At 39.5% G+C, this 22,982-nt stretch overlaps 1 protein-coding gene across 4 annotated transcripts in view; it reads right to left on the reverse strand.

Moving 5' to 3' along the window:
- Nucleotides 1-22,982, reverse strand: part of fam172a (family with sequence similarity 172 member A) — a 148,535-nt gene that overhangs the window by 55,340 nt on the left and 70,213 nt on the right. For all 4 annotated transcript variants that reach the window (XM_043240144.1, XM_043240145.1, XM_043240146.1 and 1 more), the window contains exon 8: nucleotides 17,519-17,638. In XM_043240144.1, coding sequence (XP_043096079.1) covers nucleotides 17,519-17,638 — 120 coding nt within the window. The remainder of the gene's footprint in view (nucleotides 1-17,518; nucleotides 17,639-22,982) is intronic.

The following is a 22,982-nucleotide window of genomic DNA, read 5'->3' on the forward strand; positions in this document are numbered from 1 at the left end:
AAGCAAAATTTAGCTCATTACAACACCTCTGCACATAATCCTCAACATTTACAACCCAAAAGCATCGGATACAATATTAATCTTAAATCACATGTGGCGTTTCTTTAAAATACATGTCCTTTGGCCTGATAGTTCAGCGGTGTCGCGATAAATTTAATTTCAGTGTCCTCTGCTAGCACTGTGCTGACCCCACTAAGACATCTAACCTCTGGAGCCAAGAGGGGCTCCAAAGGAGGTGGAAAGTTCTGGCCTTTCTTCATTCTCCAGGTCCAAAAGGGCACAGGCCAGCCCTCATTCCTCTGGCCCCCCGCTCGGACTGAGAAAACAGCGGCAGCAGTCTCTGGAGCTCCGACACCCTGCACAGGAAGAGACAACACTCGCGCCTTCCCCTGCTTTGAAGCCTGGGCCTCAGCGCCTGCCCGTCTTTTGTTTTCGGAGCAGGAAGGAAACCCTAAGCACCAGGACACTATGAGGCCCTGGGGAGGCAGCGTGTGCGTCGGTGTGGATATATCTAACCCCTGTGAGCGTCCAGCCAAGAGTATATTCCTAGGTACGTGTGCATTTATAGGCGCCACGGCGGCCGGTATTTGATTTATGGGTGCTAGTAAGTGGAGAGCGAGTGGCGATAACTTCCCCTTCTACTTCCTGTCGTTGAGTGGAACGCCACGTGCAAAGGATGACATCGTCCAGCGTGATGTCCCGGAAAGGCTGGGCCAGAATGGGGTATCAGTGGACCCTTGTGAGCGGAGATGGGGCGAGCAGGCGACGCTACACGGACAGACACACACACATACACACGTCAGCAAAGGCGGGCGAGGAAAAGGAAGCCGGGTAAATATTTACTGACACAGCACAAGCGGTGAGCGTTTGACACCTACTGGAAACAAAAGCGAGAGGATAAGGAGCGGCGTGCCAGGAAAGGCAGCGGTGCTGTGTCGAGCTTGCACTCATGGAAAACAAGAGGAAAGAGGGAAGCACGGGGGCAGGATGAGTGAAAGAGCAAGTGAAGGGGGCACAGGGGTGGGGTGCGCTTGGGCATCAGTCACTGTCGAATAAAGGCCACACACAGGCGTGAAGCTTGCAGCTCTTTGAGGCCTCACTGACGGTTTATGCTTCAATTACCAAAATATACCAACAATCTACCAGGTTTATTGACAGCATTACCATTTGTACCATTGCATTGATATAGAATATATACAGAAGGTTTATTTGACCTTTATCGTGCAATAAATAGCTTTAAATGAACTCAAGTAATGGACTTTAACTAGCCTCTCGACGCCTTGAGGCAAGTTAGAAGATATGCCGATATGCTTCAACTTCAAATACCTAACATGCTGAAAACATATTGATAGTGAAGTAAACACACTGATAGTGTACCAGCAGTGTGTGTGTGTGTGAGTATTATGTGCTCATCAGAGAAAGAGGGGCCCCGGAGCAGCTGTGCCTGGCACAGGGCCCATGAGGAGAGATCTCGGTTTGGATGATAAAAGGCTGATGGGGCCCCTCATTTTGGACCCCTTCTGCATTGATCCTGCAATGCCTTGAACCCTGGAGAGAGAGCGGAGTCTGAACACTGTACCGACAAGTGTGGGAGTGCGTATCATCACGGCAAACTCTCCTTTTGTGTCTTCACTCTTTGTTTTGTATTTTCACATGTAGTGCGGCTCATTCAGCAGGCTACAACTGTTGGTGGGCAGTTGTTGATTTTACATAGTTTTCAATTGGTCAGATGCCACCGATTCAACTGATCTCTTATTTCAGTGTCAATTATGTTAGTAAGGTTCCCACACCTACTGATCAATTCAATATCTCGTACTGTGTCCATACTATGTCATGAAAAAGTAATTAAAATATTTAAAATATTTAATTAGTAAGAAATTGATCCTTGAAAAATACTATGTCCATTAAAATACATGGACATTAAACCATGGATCAAACATATTTAATAAAAAAATACAGTAAACAGTAATATTGTAAAATATAACACACTTGTAATTTACAATAACTCTATTTTAAATGTACTTTATTTCTGTGATGGCAAAGCTTAATTTTAAACTGCTATTATTCCAGTCTTCATTGGCCAGAAATGATTTTATTATGCTAATTTGCAAAAACATTTTGCATTATTATTGTTTAAAATTTAATTAATGCAATTTATTCCTGTAAAATACTATACTGTATACATTTACTGTCAAAAGCTCACAATTAAATGTGTTAATACTGAATAAATCTTTAAAATTTTCATAACATTTTCCAAATTGTCTGTATTGACTGTAAGAACCTTAAAGTATTGACTTATATTACATATTATAAGGAATCGCTCACCTCTATTATAGATTATCTTTATATTTATATTTCTTATGAATTTACAGGAATCAATTCAAACTCTACATTTGAAGTCATCACATTATTCCTCAGCCCTTCAAAACGCACCTACAAAATAAGTGGCGAACATTATTTTTGTGGAACGCAGATGTCTCACAAAGACAGATGAAATCCCGATGCGGCTAATTAAAGTCTTGTGTTAATTAGGGGAGATTTTACTTAAGAAAGAATAGTACTAGGTGCGATCACAGCAACATCTTCATCACCTCTGAAACTGTCGCAGCCGGCGTAGATACTGCTCTTGCAAAGAAACGAGGGAACGGTACATTTCAGAGCGTCTGTATCAACAGGGCAAAACCCAACTATGTGTCTCCCTCAGCCTTTCGGCAGTGCCATAAAATAGAAAGCTAACCTCAATATTTCCCCTGTCTGTGCTGGGACTTGCTGGCCCATTAAATTCTCCTTCCCATGTGTCATCCTGCACATTTCCACCATGAAATTTTTGTATAATTAAACTTTCTTAATGATTTATAAGCTATAATAATAGCCGTAAGTATTTTTGAGCAGGTTAAACTGACACCCTGTAAGTGCACATGTGGGGCTGACCCTGTTTTAACAGAGTTTTGGATCATTGACTCTCCCGGCTGGAAGAATGAGGGACGGAGAGGGATGGAGTGAAGAGGGAGACGCGGCTCTGTCATAACTCAGACGCCCACTGACACGTACAGGCTGGGCCTCGTCAGCCAGGGGAGGTGAGGGCCGGTTCAGGCAGACGGCGGGAGAGACAGGGGTCAGGCTGCCCGAGGTGTTTACAGGAAAGCCCAACTCGCCGTCAGCGCGCCGAGACAAACTAGCAGAGCAGAGTGCACGTCTGACAGAAATACAGCTGCGGAGAGTACACACGATGATAAAAGTACCATTATTTGGATGAATGTTAAGTACACACTGCTTCACAACGAATATGACATCCTTATAGGGTCACTTTAGACAGAATATCAATAAAAGCTGCTCATGCCCAGAAATTAATCCTCAATATTAAACACAGCGACCAGAAAATAGCCCAAGATCCTAAACTTAAAAGTCACATATTTACCTTCTAAATATTTACATATTTACATGTTATGTCTGCTTTAGACCGCGACCAGACATAACACTAACAATGCGTTTGTCTTCACAGGGGAAAACATAAAAGCAAGTAAAGTAGTGAAACCAAAACGTTTTATTAACAACGAAAAAGGCGTGCACTTTAGCCACTCGAAAAGAAAAGAAAATACTAAGCCTCTTTGAAACCTCAAGGGAGTTTCCTCGCTTGTTTCAGAGTGTACCGGGAGGTCAGGTGTGTGTATGCTACAACTGCGTATTGTCTGTATATGATTCTAAGTACGTGGGTGTGTACGAAAGAAGCTTTCGCTAATGTGTGTGTGTGTGTGTGTGAGTGCATTTACGCTTTCAAACGTCAGTGTCAGGCCAAACCTCCTTTTTTCTACATTGAGACTAGCTGCGGGGCTTTTTCAGATGGGCTCTCAGAAGAGACGTTTTGTTTAAACTTTCTGAGGCACTCACCCCATCCTTTCAGTCACAACTCCAAGTTGGAGGAGAAAAAAAAGGGGACCAATGGCTAATGAACGTGACGAAACCGCTCTCCTATCAGCTATCTGTTTCTAAAGCTCTGTCGAGCCTGCCGAAGGGAAAGAACTCCTGAACCCCCCAAAAATGAGCCTCTGATACCCCTGTTCTCAAAGGCAGTCCAGCACCAGACGGCCGAAATTAATGGAAATATATAACAATCTGAAATTAACTTCCCATAGCCACCAGCTACGTTTTAACCAGGAGTTGAAGAGAAGAGAGGGTGAGTGTGCGAGAGAGGCTAGAGAGGGAAAAAAAAAAAAAAAAAAACCTATTACGGCTTCACAACCTCATCGCACACACTTTTATAGACACGCACACACAGACAGCCTTAAAGAAAAGAAAAGAATACTTTGTCCTACAAAATTATCAAATTTCTATGAAATAGAAAATTTCAGCTAATTACATTATTCTTTATTTGCTAATAATGAGAATCAAAACAGTATTCATTATTTATTTAAATTTTGATTTAAAAACAGTCTGATAAATAAAAATGGTCAAGCAAAAAAAAAAAGTTACTTTAGCATGAAAAAGCACCAGGAGCGTTATTAATCTTAGAGAAGTAACAAGTATCTAAATTTCCTTTAAAAAGACTACTAAAAAGGACACAGTAACGATTTTTTAATTGATAAAAATAACACATATATCACAAAACCAACTGCAGTAATTAGCATTCAACCAAATAAAAAGTAGCATTGTCTTACAATCCGTTTATTGATGGTTGTCAGTTCGATGCTTATTAGTATACTTAGTAGTATACTTTCTGATTAGCACAATATCTATTATTATGGCCCATTACTAGGGATGTTATTACAGAGAAAGCCCATGTCACTCAAGCACAAAGGGACAAAGTCTGGATTTCGCTACGAAAGGGATTCAACGTACTAAATAGACCAAGAATGACCTTTCCCCCTAATACACCACTTACTGCAGAATTATCTTTTTAACTATTTAACTGCTGTCAGCGATTTGTCAGAGTGTGGTAATTACCATCCACAGCTGAGGACATTCAAGGAAAAAAAAACAAAAAAAACATTTTATTTATTTAGTTTGAAACCACGGAAGACATTTATGTGCTGATAAAGGTAAGTACGAATGCAGTGATTATCTTGTCATTTGGGAATTTTCCTTCTGTGGTTATAATAGTGAGAAGCTAGTTTTTGCCGTTTCCTTTGTTCTTTGTCGTGTTTGACGCCTCTGGATGTGAAGAGCAATATTCATGGAGTTCGCAAACTGAGACGCGTCAATTATAGGAATCATAAAGTATCTTTTATGTTGCTTTTAATTTTCTTCTTCGTTTTGGATGCCTGATCATTCAGAACTGTCACGTCAAAATGACTACATGCGTCTCAATTTCCAAGTCTCCGGAATTGCAATCCGTCGTCTGAGGTGCTGACTAACTCGCACTCTTGAGTTAAATGTCATCGATGAGTCAAATAAACTCGCTAGGCTATTGTTAGTATGTGTACGTGTGTGGAACACATGTGACCTGAATATGAGACAGGGGGTCATTTTGAAGGCCTCTGAGACGGATAAAACCAAAAATACAGGTAGTAAAAAGCAGTATGGGCAAGGACTAGTGGTTAATCCTTGAGATCAGATTAACTTATTTTGTTTGGAAGAAATAAAAAATTAAAATAAGACAACTACAGAGAAAGACAATGGAAAAACAGGCTATGGAGTAAACTGTCCCGCTCAACTGTGAATGCAGGTTGGAAAAGCAAGTGAAGAAATCTCATTCTCCACACACACACCTACACTCCTCTCATCCACTTTAGTCTATGCAAAAGCAGTTACAAAGGATAAGCAGTGCCCCCTAGTGTTTTTATCAATGTGAAATGAGTCCAAATCAAGAATGTGTCCCCTAAGAGAGAAAAAGTGACAGCGATGAGGGGTAAATCGAGTTGTGGCATCACAGTGGAAAAGCCTAAGAAGTACACGCTGGAGATGGAGAGAAGGGGGAGGAAAATGAGGGAGAAAAGGGGGAGAGTATAAGGTAAGAGGTTAGGGAAAGGGGGATGGGGCAGCTGTGGAAGGGTATATAGAGGAATTCTGACAGTGTCAAGATAAGAAGTAGACTGTAATGATGCTTTTTGAAGGTGTGAGAGAGGAGGCTGAATAAAAGCAGACATCCGCTATAAGCCAAACACACACTACGAGACAGAAGCTCCCTTTTATATATAAAGTCATCGACAAACACCTTAGAAAGCATAGAAAACAAAGTAATGAGTGTTGATTGCTGCTAGTGTGCCACAACAAAAACATCTAACCGCTGCCCACAACTTTCAAAACAATGGAGGACCTTTCTCCATGTTGTTCGGTGACATGTTGAGAATCTGTTCTTATGTGTGAGAACAAACTGCAGTCGGGGAGAATTATGTAATTGAAACTTCTTGATTGTGACTGAAAGCCAAAGAGTACACAAATGAACACTTTAGTTTTGTAGCGTGTATTTGGCTTTACTTGAGAAATTCCTCAGTGCCGATTCAATCACGTTGCTCATGTAAATGTCTCACTCCACTGAGGACCTACACCTCAAATACAAGGAGGTTCCATCTCTGATCTCAGGTATGTGTGCGTTTGTGCAAGCGTGCACACTTTTATGACCAGTAAAAACCCACAGGCACCCGCAGTGGGATGCAGCCCCACACCACCGCCACAGTCATATGTCTTAAGATGACATCAAAAGAACACCACGAGCTGTTGATGCTCCCTTTACCATCTCTCCAGTATTTCACACAACCCACCGTAATTCACAGCACATAAAACCTTAAAACGGCACATAAAACAGTTCATCTCTTTTCAGTGTCGGCTTCCCGGGCTTAAAAATTAAATATGTTTTACCGCAGGTACATAACTAAAATATAGAGTTTAAAAAAAAGGTCTCGTAAAAGATTCAAACAGGATTTGACTACGTGTTCAGAACGGGGAAGCTTGCGTCTCTCCCTGCAGGAGCACTGCGGAGGCGAGCAGACTTCCACAGTAGGTCCAGATCTATAGAATAATCAGCATCGCGTGGAGATGTGTGATATTATGAATACCCAGAATGCACTCTCTTATGACATGTGGAGAGAAAGACGGCGAGAAATCTGGCCTAAAGTGCTTGACTCGTTGAGATCATGCTGCTATAAAACATGCTGACATTCAATCAGTTTAAAAACACATATGGAGGGAAAGACAGAATGCTGAATGAGAGAGGGAGGAATGAGTTAGAAAAGCATACAGAGAAGGTAAAACATCTGAAACTCATGGAGAAACCGATATCCGACATCCTCCAAAGGTGAAGTTCAGTGACATTTGTAAAGTGTGGTGGTTTACCTTTCAGGAGAGCACTTTTACAGCTGTTTTTTTTTTCTTTCTTTCAAGCCTTGTTTTTGAAAATATGGATTTTTTTTTGGAATTTCTAGATCATCCTGGTCCAATTTAATCTCTTTCCTTAAAGTGAAAGAGCATGCAAAAATTGTAATTCTGTCATCATTTACTCGCTCTCATGTCATTCCAAACCTGGACGACTTTCTTCTCTGGAACAAAAGAAGATTTTTGTCCAGACAGCAGATGTCAATGGTAACCAAAACGGGTTGGTTTCCAACATTTGTGTGTGTGTGCGCACATGTGTGTGTGTGTTCATACAGGTTTGAAATGACATGCAAGTAAATGATGAGAGAATTTTAATTGATTCTGGTTGTAAATATTGCCTGCAAAAACATTTGCACATAAAACAATTTATTTTTTTTTGTATCTTTTTTTTTTATTTCAGACACTGTGTCCTAACCAAAATGGTTCCAGTGAAATCTTACACAATGCAATAAATTCACTGTACTATTCAGAAGACATTGGATCAGTCAGACATCACTGTCCATCACAACCAAGCAACTAACAAAATGCCCTTCATAGGTTGTTCATTGCTTGTTGTGCTTGGCCATAACAATAACTTCACGCTAACTGAAATGGAATAGATAGACGTTACTTATTTATCTGTTATTGCTTTATTAAGTCACACCTGTTTAGGACAAAGTAAAAGGCTTCCAATTATGAAGTGGAGACAAAGCACAAGCGGAAAGAACAAAGAATGTGTGCATGAGAGAGAGAGAGAGAGAGAGAGAGAGAGAGAGAGGAGAAAATCTAATGAGAAAGATGGAAAAAAGAGGGATGCTGTCCTCCTGGACTAGCCTTAGTCCCGTGTGCAGACCTTGCCGTAGGCTCAGAGGGAGAACGATGAACGAAAGGAAAAGTATAGAAAGGTGAAAGAGGGATTTGTTTGTTCCTGAGGTCATGTGCGGCACACAAAGCTCTCCAAGTCAAGAAGAAAAAGAAGAGCGGTAAGTTCAACTCTGTTAAAGATGACCTGCAAGTGAAGAGAAAGTTTCACTGTACTTCACTGTATATCTTTAATGTTTTAATTACCTCAATCACTCTTGAAATTATACATATTTCATAAACACAATGAAAGTCTAGAACTCCCTGCCCAAAACTAGAAAGACTACAATTCTTTTGAGTCAGTAAGATTTAAAGTACTGTTTTTTTCTTATACTTAGCAAGGATGCATTTATTTGAACAAAAACAAAACAGTAAATCAGTAATACTGTAAAATATTATAAAATTAAAATAATTTATTCCTGTCATAAGAAACTAAAATATTACTATTTTCAATTCTGGAAACAGTTGTGCAGTTGTGCTCATATTTTCTGGCTCAGTATATTATTATTTGTACAGTTGTTTTCTCTCATCATAAACAAAAATCCATCTAACATCTAAAATACATACATTTGTTTCAGTGTTGCTGCTGATTCAGCAGCACTGCTTCTAAATAGTAGAGAATTACTGTTTGAGACGGTTAAAAAAAAAAAATCCAGAAAAAAAAAATGCAAGTGTTTTCAGTGCAAAACAACCTTTACCAACATTATAAGTAGACTTGAGCGAGAGCAAAATAAATATAAAGCGAAAAAATGTATGAGTGCATGACTAAGCGCCAACTATAAAATATACGCAAGTGCTGCAACTCCCCCATCTTGAACCCAGACATGAATACACATCACATGACCCTTCCCTCGCTCTTGGTAGCCCTCAGCGCAGCAAATATTAAGATATTGGTGGCAAAGTTTCTTCCTCTTCCCTCTCCCACACTCCTTCCTCCTGCAGGTTGGGGAGGATGCGTTTGAGGTGAACTCTGCATAGCACTATCTCAGGGAAAAAAAAACAAAGTGATCAATGTGGGGAGGCGATGCGAGGTTCCCTAGGACAAGCCAATCAATGCATGAGAGGAACCTTGCCCAGGGCCCTTATGCAAATGGAGGCACGTCCGGTAACCCCGGGAGCCGACATGTGCGTCAGATCAATGGGGCGCTGCATTAAAAACCTTACAGCTATATCAGATGCCTGCCCACTAAATATGTAATGATGAACCCCTTAAGATTTCACTGTGAACTCTTTAACTAGCGGCAGAGGCAAATGTGTGAAAGCAAAAAGCTCGATCTGTACATCGAGACAGACTTACTTGATTAACTCGGACACTTGATTATTGTTGTTTTCAGAGGATAGCGTACACACACTGGTACATTTTAGACTTGGAAATTAGGCTGAAGTATTCTAAAACGGTACCGTGACATAGATGCTAAACACAACAGAATGCTAAAACAACTATATAAAGGCTATTTTACATTAGCATGGGACGAAATGAAGTGTCAAGTAGACGTCTGAAATATGTCTGTCAAACCATGACAGGGCTCATCACGGATGTTCAATGGCTCATTGTAATACATAATTGCATATTCTATTAGGCGGTACTCATAGCGATATACATTCACATGCAAATGATTTCGTCCAGATGAACCACACAGAAGATGACAGACAATAAGCAGGCATAACAAACACGTCTATGTCAGCGCAGACGCATAAACAGTGGCGCGCACGCCACAATCTCCGAGTTACACATCAAATCAAAGTCTCTTCTCACTTCAAAGTGTATTCTGGACACACAGACGCACACATTCCTGGAGCGTGTCTTATCGTCGGTGTGAAGATAGGCCACTCCACACAGCCGTTTGCTGATAGTTTATTTATAGAAATAGTGGAGCGGGGTGATTTCTCTTATCGTGTGCTCGTTTCGGCGTGAATTTATCCCTCCATCCATGTTTATGCGCTAAACTCTCTGAGCCTGTTAACAAGCAGCGGCTAATTAAGCTTGTGACAGAGAAAAGATGAAGTGGGGGAGGAAAAAAAGAGAGGGAGGGAGAGAGACAGACGGAGAGAGAGTCTGAGTTAAATGCATAAGGTTGACCTCACAGAACTGCGGTGGCGCAGGGACACACAACATTACTAAAGTTGAAAAAAAAACAACACTTTTAGATGCAAAAGAAACAAGACAGTAGTACAACAGTAAATTAAACCACAGCACAATAAGCGGAAATGCAAAAAAATCTGCCACAATACACACAAATAGCACATAGAACAATAGAATTAAGACAACACAAAACAATGAGTATAAGCCACAACCTCAGAATTAAGCTACCAAAAATGAAATAATACACTCTATAAGCAAAACAAATTTAGGCCACAAAGAAACTGAATTAAGACACAACACACTGGGAAACATAAATCACAGACAACAAACAGAAGTGACAATATGAAAATTTGATTGTGCTAAACACAAGAGAGTGACACCATAATTGTCATACAACACAACATGAATAAACCCCATTGACATGCTTGGATTTTACATTGTGAAATATTGAAATGGCTGGGTGTGAAAAAAATGTGTTCATAAGAAGATCTTGCCTGAAGATCTGTTCGTCTTTGTAATATTTAACAGATAGAGTGTCTATACCGTCTTTATATAGTCAATAAACTGCAGCTACTATTTCCATTTTACCAAGGTGCCATATGTTTAATATAATGTTCTCTTGAGGTGGATCTGTAATGAACAGACATACTCATAAAAAACGTCTAGCAACATTTACTTAGCAGCGTCAGAACTCATTTAACCCAAAACAGCTGACACATACTTTTCCTTCACAATAAACACAAACACCCACACTTTAAAGTCACATAACTATGACCTGGCTGTAGAAATAAGCAATTTTGCATTAGCAGTACAAAATAATCACAAAGCAATTGTAATGTTGTATTAAATGCATATTCTATAATAAATTGCTACTATTATTACTATCATTTACATTATTATTACTAATAATATAGTCTTCAACATATTATAAACTAGTTTTAGTCAGCAAGAAAAGAATTGTTTCTAAGAAAACCCACTCAAAGTAAGCATCCAGTATGCATTAGTTCCATATTTACATTCCGTGGTACAGTATTTATATCCAAAAATACCATGAAACAGATCTGCTGTGTATGTAGACAGTGCGATGGAAAGCTAATTATTCTCAGCGCACACACAACTCCACCCCCTCTGTGACCCTGTTTCAGCGTAACACACCTGGACGGCAAATTGATATCAATTAAAAGCCGCATGCGGACGGTCTTCCATTCTCCAACAACAATCTGTGCATGCTAGATTGCTCGTCATCTTCTAAAAACAAACAGAAATTAATGACAAAATGAGCCGGAAATACATAAATAAGCCACTGCCGAGCTGCAGTCAAAGCGCTCTCTCTGGTGAATCCCTCCCAACAGAAGTCCAGGAGGGAAAAATTGGGTTTGAAGCGGCCCCGTCATAAATCAAATAAATTAATAAATAAATAAATAACAGAAAATGGCTCAAACAGGCAGATAAAGAAAACAATGCCTGGGAGGAGGTAAAAAGGAAAAAAGGCAATCCACAGTGGGAGAAATCTTTTGCAATGTTGATTGTCAGGATCTCTTTTCAAGCTATACAGAAATGATCCACATACAGGGTCTGGAAAGACTGTCTGCTGTTAATCAGGGGAATTCTATAAAAAATGCTGAGGTCCAAAGAAAGCCTTTGTCTGTTTCTGTGAATCATCCAATCAGGACTTGAACCCAGTTCACCATCACACCCTGTCAGACCTCATCATCAGCGCTCAAACAAATATCAACAAGTCTGAGCTTCATGTGAAGGCAACAGTTTCAATCAGTTTATAGAAAAAACACCAGCACTAGTCAATATCAGCAGATTCATTGGAATTAAAACAATTTATTAATCTGGATGTATGGATAAAATACATTTTTCTGAAAAAAATTAATGGTTGTTCTTACCAAGGAGCATTAATTTGATTAAGTGACAGTAAAGTCATTTATAATGTTACAAAATACTTCTATGTTTTACTTAACTTCTAGTGATTATCGTCAAATTGATTACAGAGACCGTCTCTGCGTTTAATAACAAATTGTTCAATCCCTGTCATTGTATTCTTCTACCTTATTCTGTACAGTGCTTTGATGCAACCTGTGTTGTTAAAAGCGCTATATAAATAGAAATGACTGATTTTAAATAATGCTATTTTCAACTATTTATCCAAAGTATCTTGAACTTCTCAGAGTTGGGGTAAAATTATTAAGCATTTTCTACATTAAGAATAAGAAAGAAATCTCTGCAGTTGTGAATGTTTCATACTTCACATCAGCCTGCAGCCAGTGATTCAGCAAGATATCAGACCCACTTTTCCAAGCTGAAGGTTTTACTGTCAGCAGAGCTGTGTTTAAGACTTCACTCTCAAGGTTGGAATACACTGCATGACTGCATGAAATGAAAATCTGAAGAGACGCTAGGCATCATACATTTACAGACTTCGCTAAAAGTCACAACTGGCCATTGTAAGCTAAATGACTGAGGATCACACACTACAAGACCTTACAGTCAAGCTGATCACAACAAATGCACACAGAAAACATTATGAAAATTGTGTTTTAAAACTGTCTGAAAACATTGAGCATGTTTGATATCATCCGACTGGATGGAATTAAAGTCTGAAGCTAAAATCTGTCAACTCGTATCTGAAGAATGGTTCTGACTGTCAGCAACTAGTGTCAAATTCTCCAGACTGCAAAAGGCGGAAAATCGAGTAGTGTATTCAAGGTTTTAAAGTATTAAGACAAACCAGCCTAACAGCATAAGAAAACCTTGAACAAAAATCTTGTATTCTGGAGTTCAGTTGCTACAGGCCAAGATTCATAATTCAGATAAAGAAGAGAAGCCAAACCCTTGGACTCTATACTGAAGCACCTCAGAGTCAAGTGGTTTTTGAGAAACTGAGCTGTGATGCTTCTCCATCCGAGACCAACAATTACATTTACAATATAAAAACACCTAATACCTCATTACTTGTAACTTGCAATTGAAGTGTTTTATATCCTGATGCACACACACACACAGGTGTCTGACGTCTTTACCTGAACCTGTGAGTGATACATGTATATTTGATCCATTTATTTCATATAAGCTGTGGGCACCCACACGCTGGTGCACTGGGAGGCAGATGTATGATTGCATAACTCGTTACATAATGTGCTCCAATCCGGCTGCTCTTTTCACTGGCAGAGAGTCAGGAAGGTTACGCGGAGCTGAGCTCTGCCCTGACGGCTGCTCCGACAGGCCTCCAGCTAGGCTCATAGATGAAAGCAACTGCTGCAGCAATCAAAGATCAGATGGAGAAGAAGAAGGAGACGGATATGGGACAGGTATGATCAGGTGAGATGAAGGGGAGTGTATCACAACTGGATTTGCTTCAGGACCCAGATTTTACACTGGACATCAAGTGACAAGTCAATATGGTACCACAAATTTAAAAGAGATTCTGAAGTGAACATTTTGCTATCCAATGGGTGCAGATCATTGTTATGAGTCGACAGATTTGGAAAAAAAAAAGTAGGGCAAAACTGTTTTCGCAGAAGCATTCCTTTACTGATGGGAATTGAACACCACATCAAATTACATAATATTAGCATAGATATTTATGAAACGCAACACAAAAATGCTACTAAGGCCCTCCGTTTTGCACGTTCACGTGAAAGGTGTAGGGGTATCTCGATTCTCTTTTAATCAGAGTGGTAGAGGTAAGGGAAAGGACCAGATAGCCCTTCAAACAAAGATTTTTCAGGACCACACTACAAATGAAGGGGTATGATTTTTCCTCAGCATAATCCAGCTACAGTGGCAACAGGGCTGCCCAAGCAAACTAAATGATACATAAAAGTCTGTGCGTCTCTCTTTACAATGAGTGAGTTTACTTCAGAAACAGAGATTTTATCCTTTCGTTGCAGGTATTTCAATATAACTGTATGGGCCAGCATTGACAAGTTTCACTGTGATGTTACCTGAATGTAATTTAGCAAGCAGTGCACAAAAAAAAGAAGAAAAAAAACTGTATTAATATTGAACTGTAATACCAGCGGCAGGTATGTGTATTGTAGGAGACAACGTATGATGATATGTGACGTCGTAGTAGTGGTGTCCCAATTGATAGGCAAATATTTTCACCCCAGACAAGGAAAAAGGGTAGGCGGAGTGGTAAAGGAAGGGGTATAAAATAGAATTGGGATTCGACCTAAATCAACATTGTGAAACAGACAGCCCAATAATGTAGTAATAGTGTAGTTTGATTACCAAATAAATGACAGAACAAAAGAGTGTGCTCTTCTTGAATCAAACGCATACTGTACAACAAGTGTATTCTGATTACTACAAGTGTATTCTGATGTTGTAAGAGTTCATAAATTATTCTATTAAGTCTGATCTTGATAAAAAATATTCCTGAACAAATGATTTTAATGCGTCAAAAAACTGATGCATACTGCACAACTAGTGTAGTAAAATTCCCAAACATAAAAAAACAAAAAAACAAACACACTGCACACCTAGTGTAGTAATATTCCCAAACAAATTATTCTAATGAGTCAAATCTTTTTAATAAGTCAAACACACAAAGCACAATTACTATAGTAAAATTCCCAAACCCATGACCCTAAAGAGTCAGATCTTTAAGTGCCTTAAGCAAGGTTTCAGCTTTTGAGACTTAAATCAGTTCACTTACTGAATGTTTATGACAAAATGTAGTTAAGGATACACATTATGAATAGTGTAATGGTTAATGAAACAGTTAAGTATCAAGAATGATTAAAAGGAATACAAACCAGAATAATTCCACTTCCATTACTAATCATAGATCACTGAATACGAGCCACAGGACAATGCTAACACAGTGAATGTAGCATATTTGGTAGTGTACTCAAACTGGTCGATAACTTCAAATTCAGTGCATACTATGAAGCAACAGGAATTCAAATGCAGCCATAGAGCCAGAAGGAGGAAAAACACAGTGTCAGAGAGTGAAGAGAGAACAGTTTGTCTACAGTCTCCTCAAACTCTGAATTCATGGCACAGATATGACAAGAAACAGAGACAGTTGAAACAGGCACACATAGATGGAAGAGTGAGTCCTGACATAAAGCTACCCAACCCTGACGCACCACTCTTACTTAAAGGCACACTTTGATGTATCTATAATTACTACACACTGCCTTCGAAAAGAAATCGAATTTCAATGAAAAGAAAGAGAGGGAGAAAGAGAGGCAACATGCTGGAGACATTAATCCGCCTGTGTTTGATGTGCCTGATCAGAAACGTGTTTGTTAGGAGTTAAAGGGAGCAGTAATTAAGCCACAGACTGCCTGTTTTCAGGCAATCTGTTATGACGAGCTAAAGATTTTTCTCCTCAACTCAACTCTTTCTGTCCACCTTTTCCATTTTGGCCTTTAATTTCTTTTCTCCTTGAACCATTACTTAGGCCTGTTCACACCAAGTCACAAGACCTCTTATTAGACTGGATTATGGTCAATTAAATGTACAGATGATTTAAATTCTTGTTAGAGAGTATGTTAAATGATTGAATGAATGAATGAACAAATAAAAACTGAAATAATACTCTTGTTTTATTCATGTTTTGCTTGAGGATTTACCAGTGCGTTTATGTCAAACAGCTGAAATAATTAAACAGTTTTGACTTGAGAAGTTATACATCATTCATGAAATCTATACAGATAATCTGTGTTTGTTCAGTCATCCAGTCATTCAATTCATTAGAATCTACCTGCCACTCCATACCAGACATAACCAAACCAATGAAAGACATAAGCATGGTTTGTACATGAAATATCACATGTAAGTGAGCATTCTGTCAGTGTGTGTGTGTGTGTGTGTGTGTGTGTGTGTGCTTGTGCGTGTGTGTGTTTGAAAATGAGAAAAGGGGAAAAAACAGGAATGCATCAGAGAAAGGCGGCTAAACAGATCTCTGGAGGAAGACCGCCATGCTTCCACCAGCAAGGGGCTGTCACGGCCACAACGCCACATAAATATTTAACAGTTATATTCAAATTACGAAACACAGAGACTCCTGCCTCAGATAAAAACACATATTCCTGGAATTATCAGAGGAATGCTAAATTGTGGCCATCCGCTCTACCCTCCCCTTTTTCACTTTAAAAGAAAAGTGGAACGGGTTCATGAAAAGTGCTCTCAGGTAGGTGTGTGTGTGTGTGTGTGTGTGTAAGAAAGAAGAAAGTAAGTGTGTGTTTATGTTAGGTCACAGGGTTAGCCAGAGTGCTTCTGGAGAAGTTGTCCTTACAATGCACACACCTAGACTAGAGATTGAGACGAGATACCTGACCTTCAACCCCAGAGGTGATGTAATACAGGGAACATACCTAAAAACAATTCATAAAATTTTAGCTCATCAAATAAAGAACAAATGTACCATTTTCTCTTTTATTCGAAATAAGCATGACTGAGTTCTTTCCATAAAAAACAAACAAAGGAGAATGATCTTAATAATCTGTGCCATATAATGAAGTATTAGCTGTCAGGAACACTATAGGACTGAAAAAGTAGCTCATAAGACTTATACACTACATCTCAAGTCTTGTAAAATCATACAGAAGTTCTTGCTTGAGATTGATCATGTGAAATACAACAACCATTTCCGTTCACCATCAATGACTTTAAAACATAGTGTAGCACATTCGACAGGATGAAAAATGTGAAGAAACACGGAAGTGCACATTTACAGTAAAAGAATGAAACGTGAAGCCACTAAAAACCTTTAAGCATCTAGTGCCATCATTATCCAGACATCACGCGTCCCTGGAGCTTCCACAAATACTTCTCTGGACCCTTTCAGGTGATAGAAGGACTGAAAACCAACTCCCAACAACTACCTTTTTCTGAAAGATGCTTTCTTCAAACATTGCAACAATTTAAGAGAATGTATTTAAGAGCATGTAGGACAATGCTCTAACCAGACGGAGATCTTTTTTTTTACCAAATGAGAGACTACGACTTCTGTCTCTTTTCTCTCAGGGTCTGATGTTGCGCATACTTGTCTACATGCTTTAACAGAACTGTAGCTCTCATTGCAGTTTCTCATTCTTTCTTCATCCCTCCCTCCTGCTCAAGGAAGTGGATAGTGCCTTAGGACAAGGATGAACTGGATTGTTTACAAAAGCAGCACTTTCTCAAAGAAACTAAGCGTTATTTATTTTTAATCATTTTGCTCTCTCTTCTGCCGCTTTTCCCACCGGTGAAGACAGCTGTATGTGAGCTGAGGGAGTGGAGGAGGAGGGCTTTTCATAATAATAACCTCTAACAAATACTTACCAGATTCACGAATGACAAGCCGCCATAGCTGTGTGCCACGATGAAGATGTTTTTCGCAAGTGATTTAGAGATGAAGTGGTCCCACACATAGAGTGTGTGCTCCTCAGGAGTGCTGTTTTCCTGCAAAAAGAAAATGGGAATAATTGAAGTTAAAGGAGTCTTAAAATGAGAACTACAACTGTCCTTGAAATATTAAAAAAGGACTTTCATAATGGGTTGATTTTCATAAAGGGCTGAAAGAAAGTAATAGAGGGTCTGTGGAAAGGTTTAGATATGCACAGTAAAATAAATAAGCAACTTAAATAAATAATAATAAAAAAGTAAGGATTCAAAAACATCACTCTGAAATGAGGACCATTTAATTACATGCCAAAAATGAAGTGGATATTTTAATCAAAATGTATATTTCATTAAATACCCCGATTATATAAAATGTGGATTTGGTAGATATACATATTTTTATTCTTAGAAAATGAAATAAACAAAGGTTTGACCTTTTAGTTAGCCTGAAGTCTTCACTCATAAACTCACACACAGCCACATTCACTCAGTTAAATATATCTTACTCAATCAATGAATCTTGCATACTGCAAATGCCTCCAATGCAAAACTCAATAGATTGTGTGACGTCAAGTTTAAATCTTAATTTGTACCCCGCTGACTGATCGATACGGCCTCTATACGAGCGATAAACACATAATCGGCCTACATGGGAAGGTCACACAAGCAGGGCACAAACACAACACTCGTAATTAACACTGGCCTGGGGTTATAACGCTCTACGAATGTGAGGCGAGAGAGAAAAAGAAGAAAAAGGGCATTCATTCATTCACTGGCGCATGCAGCATCGATCTGAGTGTTTGTTTGCAAATGCAGCAATCGTTTAAATGCAGAATAACAACTAAATTAGAGGAAAATCGCTAGCAACAAGTGAGGTGACATAAAACGGCCAATATGGCAGCTGTACAGCGGCATGATATAAAGACCCGGCCTTGTCGCAATCAGCTCCTGAAAGTTTGCAGCCTTGCCCTGTGTTTAGCCTCTCTCTCATGATCTTGCATCAGCTCTCCCACATTGATTAGCTTTTTGAAAAGCACAATAATAAGTGAATTAGAGCTGAAGGAGCTGGCAGGAGGGAAGAGATTTCCTGTCACCAAGATGGCTTGTGTTGGCGAGGGGACACAAATATGAAAGTAAATAAACAGGCTGGTGGGAGGGGGGGGTTACGGCGTGATGCAACTGGCGGAAAGCGCTGAGCCCAGATCTCCTTGGACGGCTGGGAGGTGGGTGCAGGGCGGTGAAAACGGGGACGAGTCTGCATGTCTTTCTCTCGCACCCTCAGACATCAAAGTGTTTTGAAGAACCAAAGCTGAGTCATCATCGCAGTGCAGCGCATTTCATATTCATAAAGCTCTCGGTGCTCACACACAGGCCACGGACACACGGCCACAAAGAGATGTAGTGGCCGGTAATTCGTTTACATCCACATACTAAACAAAAACCCCTGGTCTTATTGTGTACAATTCATTAACGCAATGCTCGTTTTTGCTATCTTTCATTAAAATAGGAACTTTTTCCGCCTCTGGAACAAACTATTTTATTCTGCTGATGTAACCAATGCCATGCGGGCAGGGAAACACAGAAATTGGCAGGCACAAGGCAGTGGACTCTACTCTCAGGTCTATATACTTACTAATTAAAATAGGCAAAATAGTGCATACACTTACGCAATAATATATTAGCTTACACAGCATACAGTATGCACAGATGTGTGACAGCGCTATTAAACATGTATACATTATAAGTGAAAAAACAAAACATTCTTTTATATATATAAAAATTATTCTGACCACAAAATGTTTGACTGGGAAACATTTACACAGAAGTTACAAATTACAAATGCAATTACATACATTTTGGAAGGTTATTTGTTCTGTCTGTGCAAAGTGTGTTTTTCAATAAATGAAGTCTCTACTATTGCACAAGGGTGATGCCACATTAAACCAGGTAACATCCCCCTCCCCTTATCACCCCGGCACAGAGTCTGACACCTGGCCCATACGTACACACAAGCACACACAGACCACCGACTCCCTCCAACCCTTCCCCTATGATTGACTACCTCCTCTGATAGAGCCCACACTTATCTAAACAGCATTTGCATATTTGTGTAATTATTTCCTAGGGTTAATTAGCTCCTGCGAAACAATACGTCCATAGAGACCAGTTCCCGGTGACAGGTTCACCCTCTCTCTCTCGCTGTCAGCCTTCATCTCATCCATGCATGTGCAAGACCTGGAAGACTCCCAGAGAGTGCAGACCTGTTGCTCATGTCTCAATGTTTCTGAATACATATGGACATATAAACAAGTTCTCAAATGCTCTTTGTCTCACACTGCATGGACAAACTGAAAGTCAACATATGCATGCCATTGTAATCAGTGACTGTATATTAAGTTGGGACTGAAAATAAGAAAAGAAAAGGTTAAAAACCTCTCTTTCTATTATGCAAAGGCATAGCAGACTAAGAAAACTAACATGGAGTAGATCCACATAAATATTCAATGTTTTCAACTGTTTGGAACATTCTATGTACAGAAGACAAACTGCTATTCCACAATGCAAGGAGCTCATATTGACCTGCTACTACCAATAGAACAAATTAACAGTAATATATAATATATAATAATTATTTATACATCACATATATATATATATATATATATATATATATATATATATATATATATATATATAATAATTAGATAATTGTATTTTAAATATAACTTAATCATGTCGATCCATTAAAAATGAATGGATTCTTGTCAAACCACATGCCATGTCAACAGCACATGTACATTATGTGACCACATACAGTCTGTCAGAGTACACGTATCTCAGCTGACAAGGACTGTAGTTCTTAAGTTTCACCACAGTGAAACAAACAACATCTGGCATAGTCTGTTATATCAGCTCACTCTTATATCAGTCTTTCTCTTTTCCTTTTCTTATAGATTTAGTGCACTTTTTGGAAATACTCCACACAATCCGAACAAAGTCACATGGAGGTGTCCCACGCTCTGCAAACCCCTTGAATTGGCACTTAGGATGCGGGCATAGCATCTAAAAGACATTCCACTTTTTTGACAGATCTTTCTCTCCATCACCTGCACTGTTAGCAATCAGAAGAAAATGCCATTAAATGAAGATTCACAGCTCCATTTTAGATCCACAATGAGTGTAACATCAGCCCCATTAAACTCACCCCACGTAAGACACACATTCTTCATTTCTGCTTTGGACCTGTCAATCCATGTTGGATTACAAACCCCTGGAATGAATAGGTATAAAATAACAGTAGTACAGTACATGCCAAAATTACATAAAACCAGGCTCTAAATGATGATACAGAAACAACTTTCTTTTCAGGCCTCCAAAGTGATCATTCAGAAATGATTTAATATGCTGATTTGGTGCACAAGAAACATTTCTTATTATTAATGCTGTTGTTTAGTGTTTTCTTTGACAAATATTAATTTGACATTATTAAACATTAATATCTATCTGTCCATCTATGTATAAAATATGTTTTTTCGTGTATATCTTTTCAAATCAAATGTGCACATAGCTTTAAAAAGTTACAATTATAAAACTAGTAATGCAAGAACAATATTACTATATTAACTTAATGTGCAATTTAGCTTTTAAGAATTGCCAAATTAAACACACAGAGGTACTTAGCTCTGTTTTTATATATTGATGTTTTAATATGATATGTAATGCTAATTGCCTAGATTGCACCTGTGCACTCAGATGAAGTTGCAATACAAACTTGAACACATACGCATGTGATTGTTCAAAAACAGCTGCTTGTCAAACAAACCTCAAGTAGCAATTTGAGTTGGTACTTCAATCAGAACCATAGAAAGTAATGCTATCGATACATTTCTGATTGAAATCAAGTACAGAATTAACATTACTTTTCATCTCTAGTCTGTAAGTACTACTTGTCCTAATCAGACCAAGAGCTGTTTTGCATCACCTTTAAAAAGCTAAACTGGAACTAACAAGTCAACTCTTTCTAGTCTCTGGTGGGAAAACACAACCCTCTCAGCTCATTTCAATGGCCAGTAGTAGCTTTTCAACAAGACATGGGATTATTTTCATTTAGTTAAACGATTAAACGTTAAACAATCCAAGGAGGTAATTGCGTGTTTTGTATTATCACCGGAGCTATTAGAATGTGGACCTACTTTCCCGGTGTTTGCAGAGATTCACATTAAGTGCCTCAAACGTCCGTTAGCCTGTCGCTAACTCCACATGGCTAACGTTTACAGCGAACCGCGGACTGATAGTAAGAAATAGGAGTCTGGGAAAGCCGATAATGCTGAGGGATTTGAAAGTTGGCAGTGTGAGTGCTGGGTTTGTATACTCGGATAAGGCTGAGACTGGGTTTCATGGCGGCGCGTGGACTTCCTGATAGTGCTGTTAGCGTGCATGGAACACTAGACGCCTCGGGCTGGCAAAATGAGCACTGGCACTCACTTCCTGCAGATTTGCCGTCCACACCTGGCCAGTTCCAGACAAGGTGCTCCTTCAGAAAAGAGTGTGACCGCGGCAGGAGCCCTCATATCTAGCGGAGGGAAAAGGGGGGAGAGAACACGAACCAAGGAGATGACTTGAAAATCACAAGTAATTAACGACTAGCGAGCTCACCGAAAGCCAGTAAGATGACAAACGAGGCCAACGGGAAAGATGTGGGCAGAATATCAACATGCTTAGGGAAAACAGGAAATGAAAAAGGCATGGAGGGGGGTTACAGACCCCCTAAGAGGGCTCTTAAATAAAGGAGGTGAAGGTATGGTGCTGATAAACACGAGACTGTACTGTGACAGCGCTGTGACCTTGTTAGCATGGAGCTAATCTCGACAAAATTTGCTAGTGCATTGTTTCAAATCAATATCTCATTAACAAACTACAAAGGCCTAGGCAAAAGACAGCTCTTGGCTGCATGTGGGCAGAAAGGTCATCTCTGTGACATCTCAACCTGTCTCACTCAAAGCCTGTGATTGTCAGATTAAATTACTGCCTTGCTTTAATTGATGTTAGGGGGAAGAAGGCACAGACAGTGGTTTGTGTGTCGTTTGGTGGTGAAGGCCTGCTGTGAAGGCCCTTGGTTTGGCTTCTGACAGCAGATTGGATGTGTTTCTTGGTTGACCTAACGGGAAGATTGGGAGCAGACATCTGAGCCGAGTTACAGCGGGATTCGCCCCCAGAGCGGTTACAATGCACAGCTTCAGAGAGAGGAGATCTCAGACGGTGGCAAGGGTTGACAAGCAGTTCATATGCAAAAATAACAGGACAACACGTACGTACAGGCACATGGAGACAGCTGGCTCAGACACACAGTCACTTCACATTCTCTCTCTTTCTCTCTATATATATATATATATATATATATATA

This window comes from Puntigrus tetrazona, chromosome 5 (assembly GCF_018831695.1).
Source record: "Puntigrus tetrazona isolate hp1 chromosome 5, ASM1883169v1, whole genome shotgun sequence".
NCBI lineage: Eukaryota > Metazoa > Chordata > Actinopteri > Cypriniformes > Cyprinidae > Puntigrus > Puntigrus tetrazona.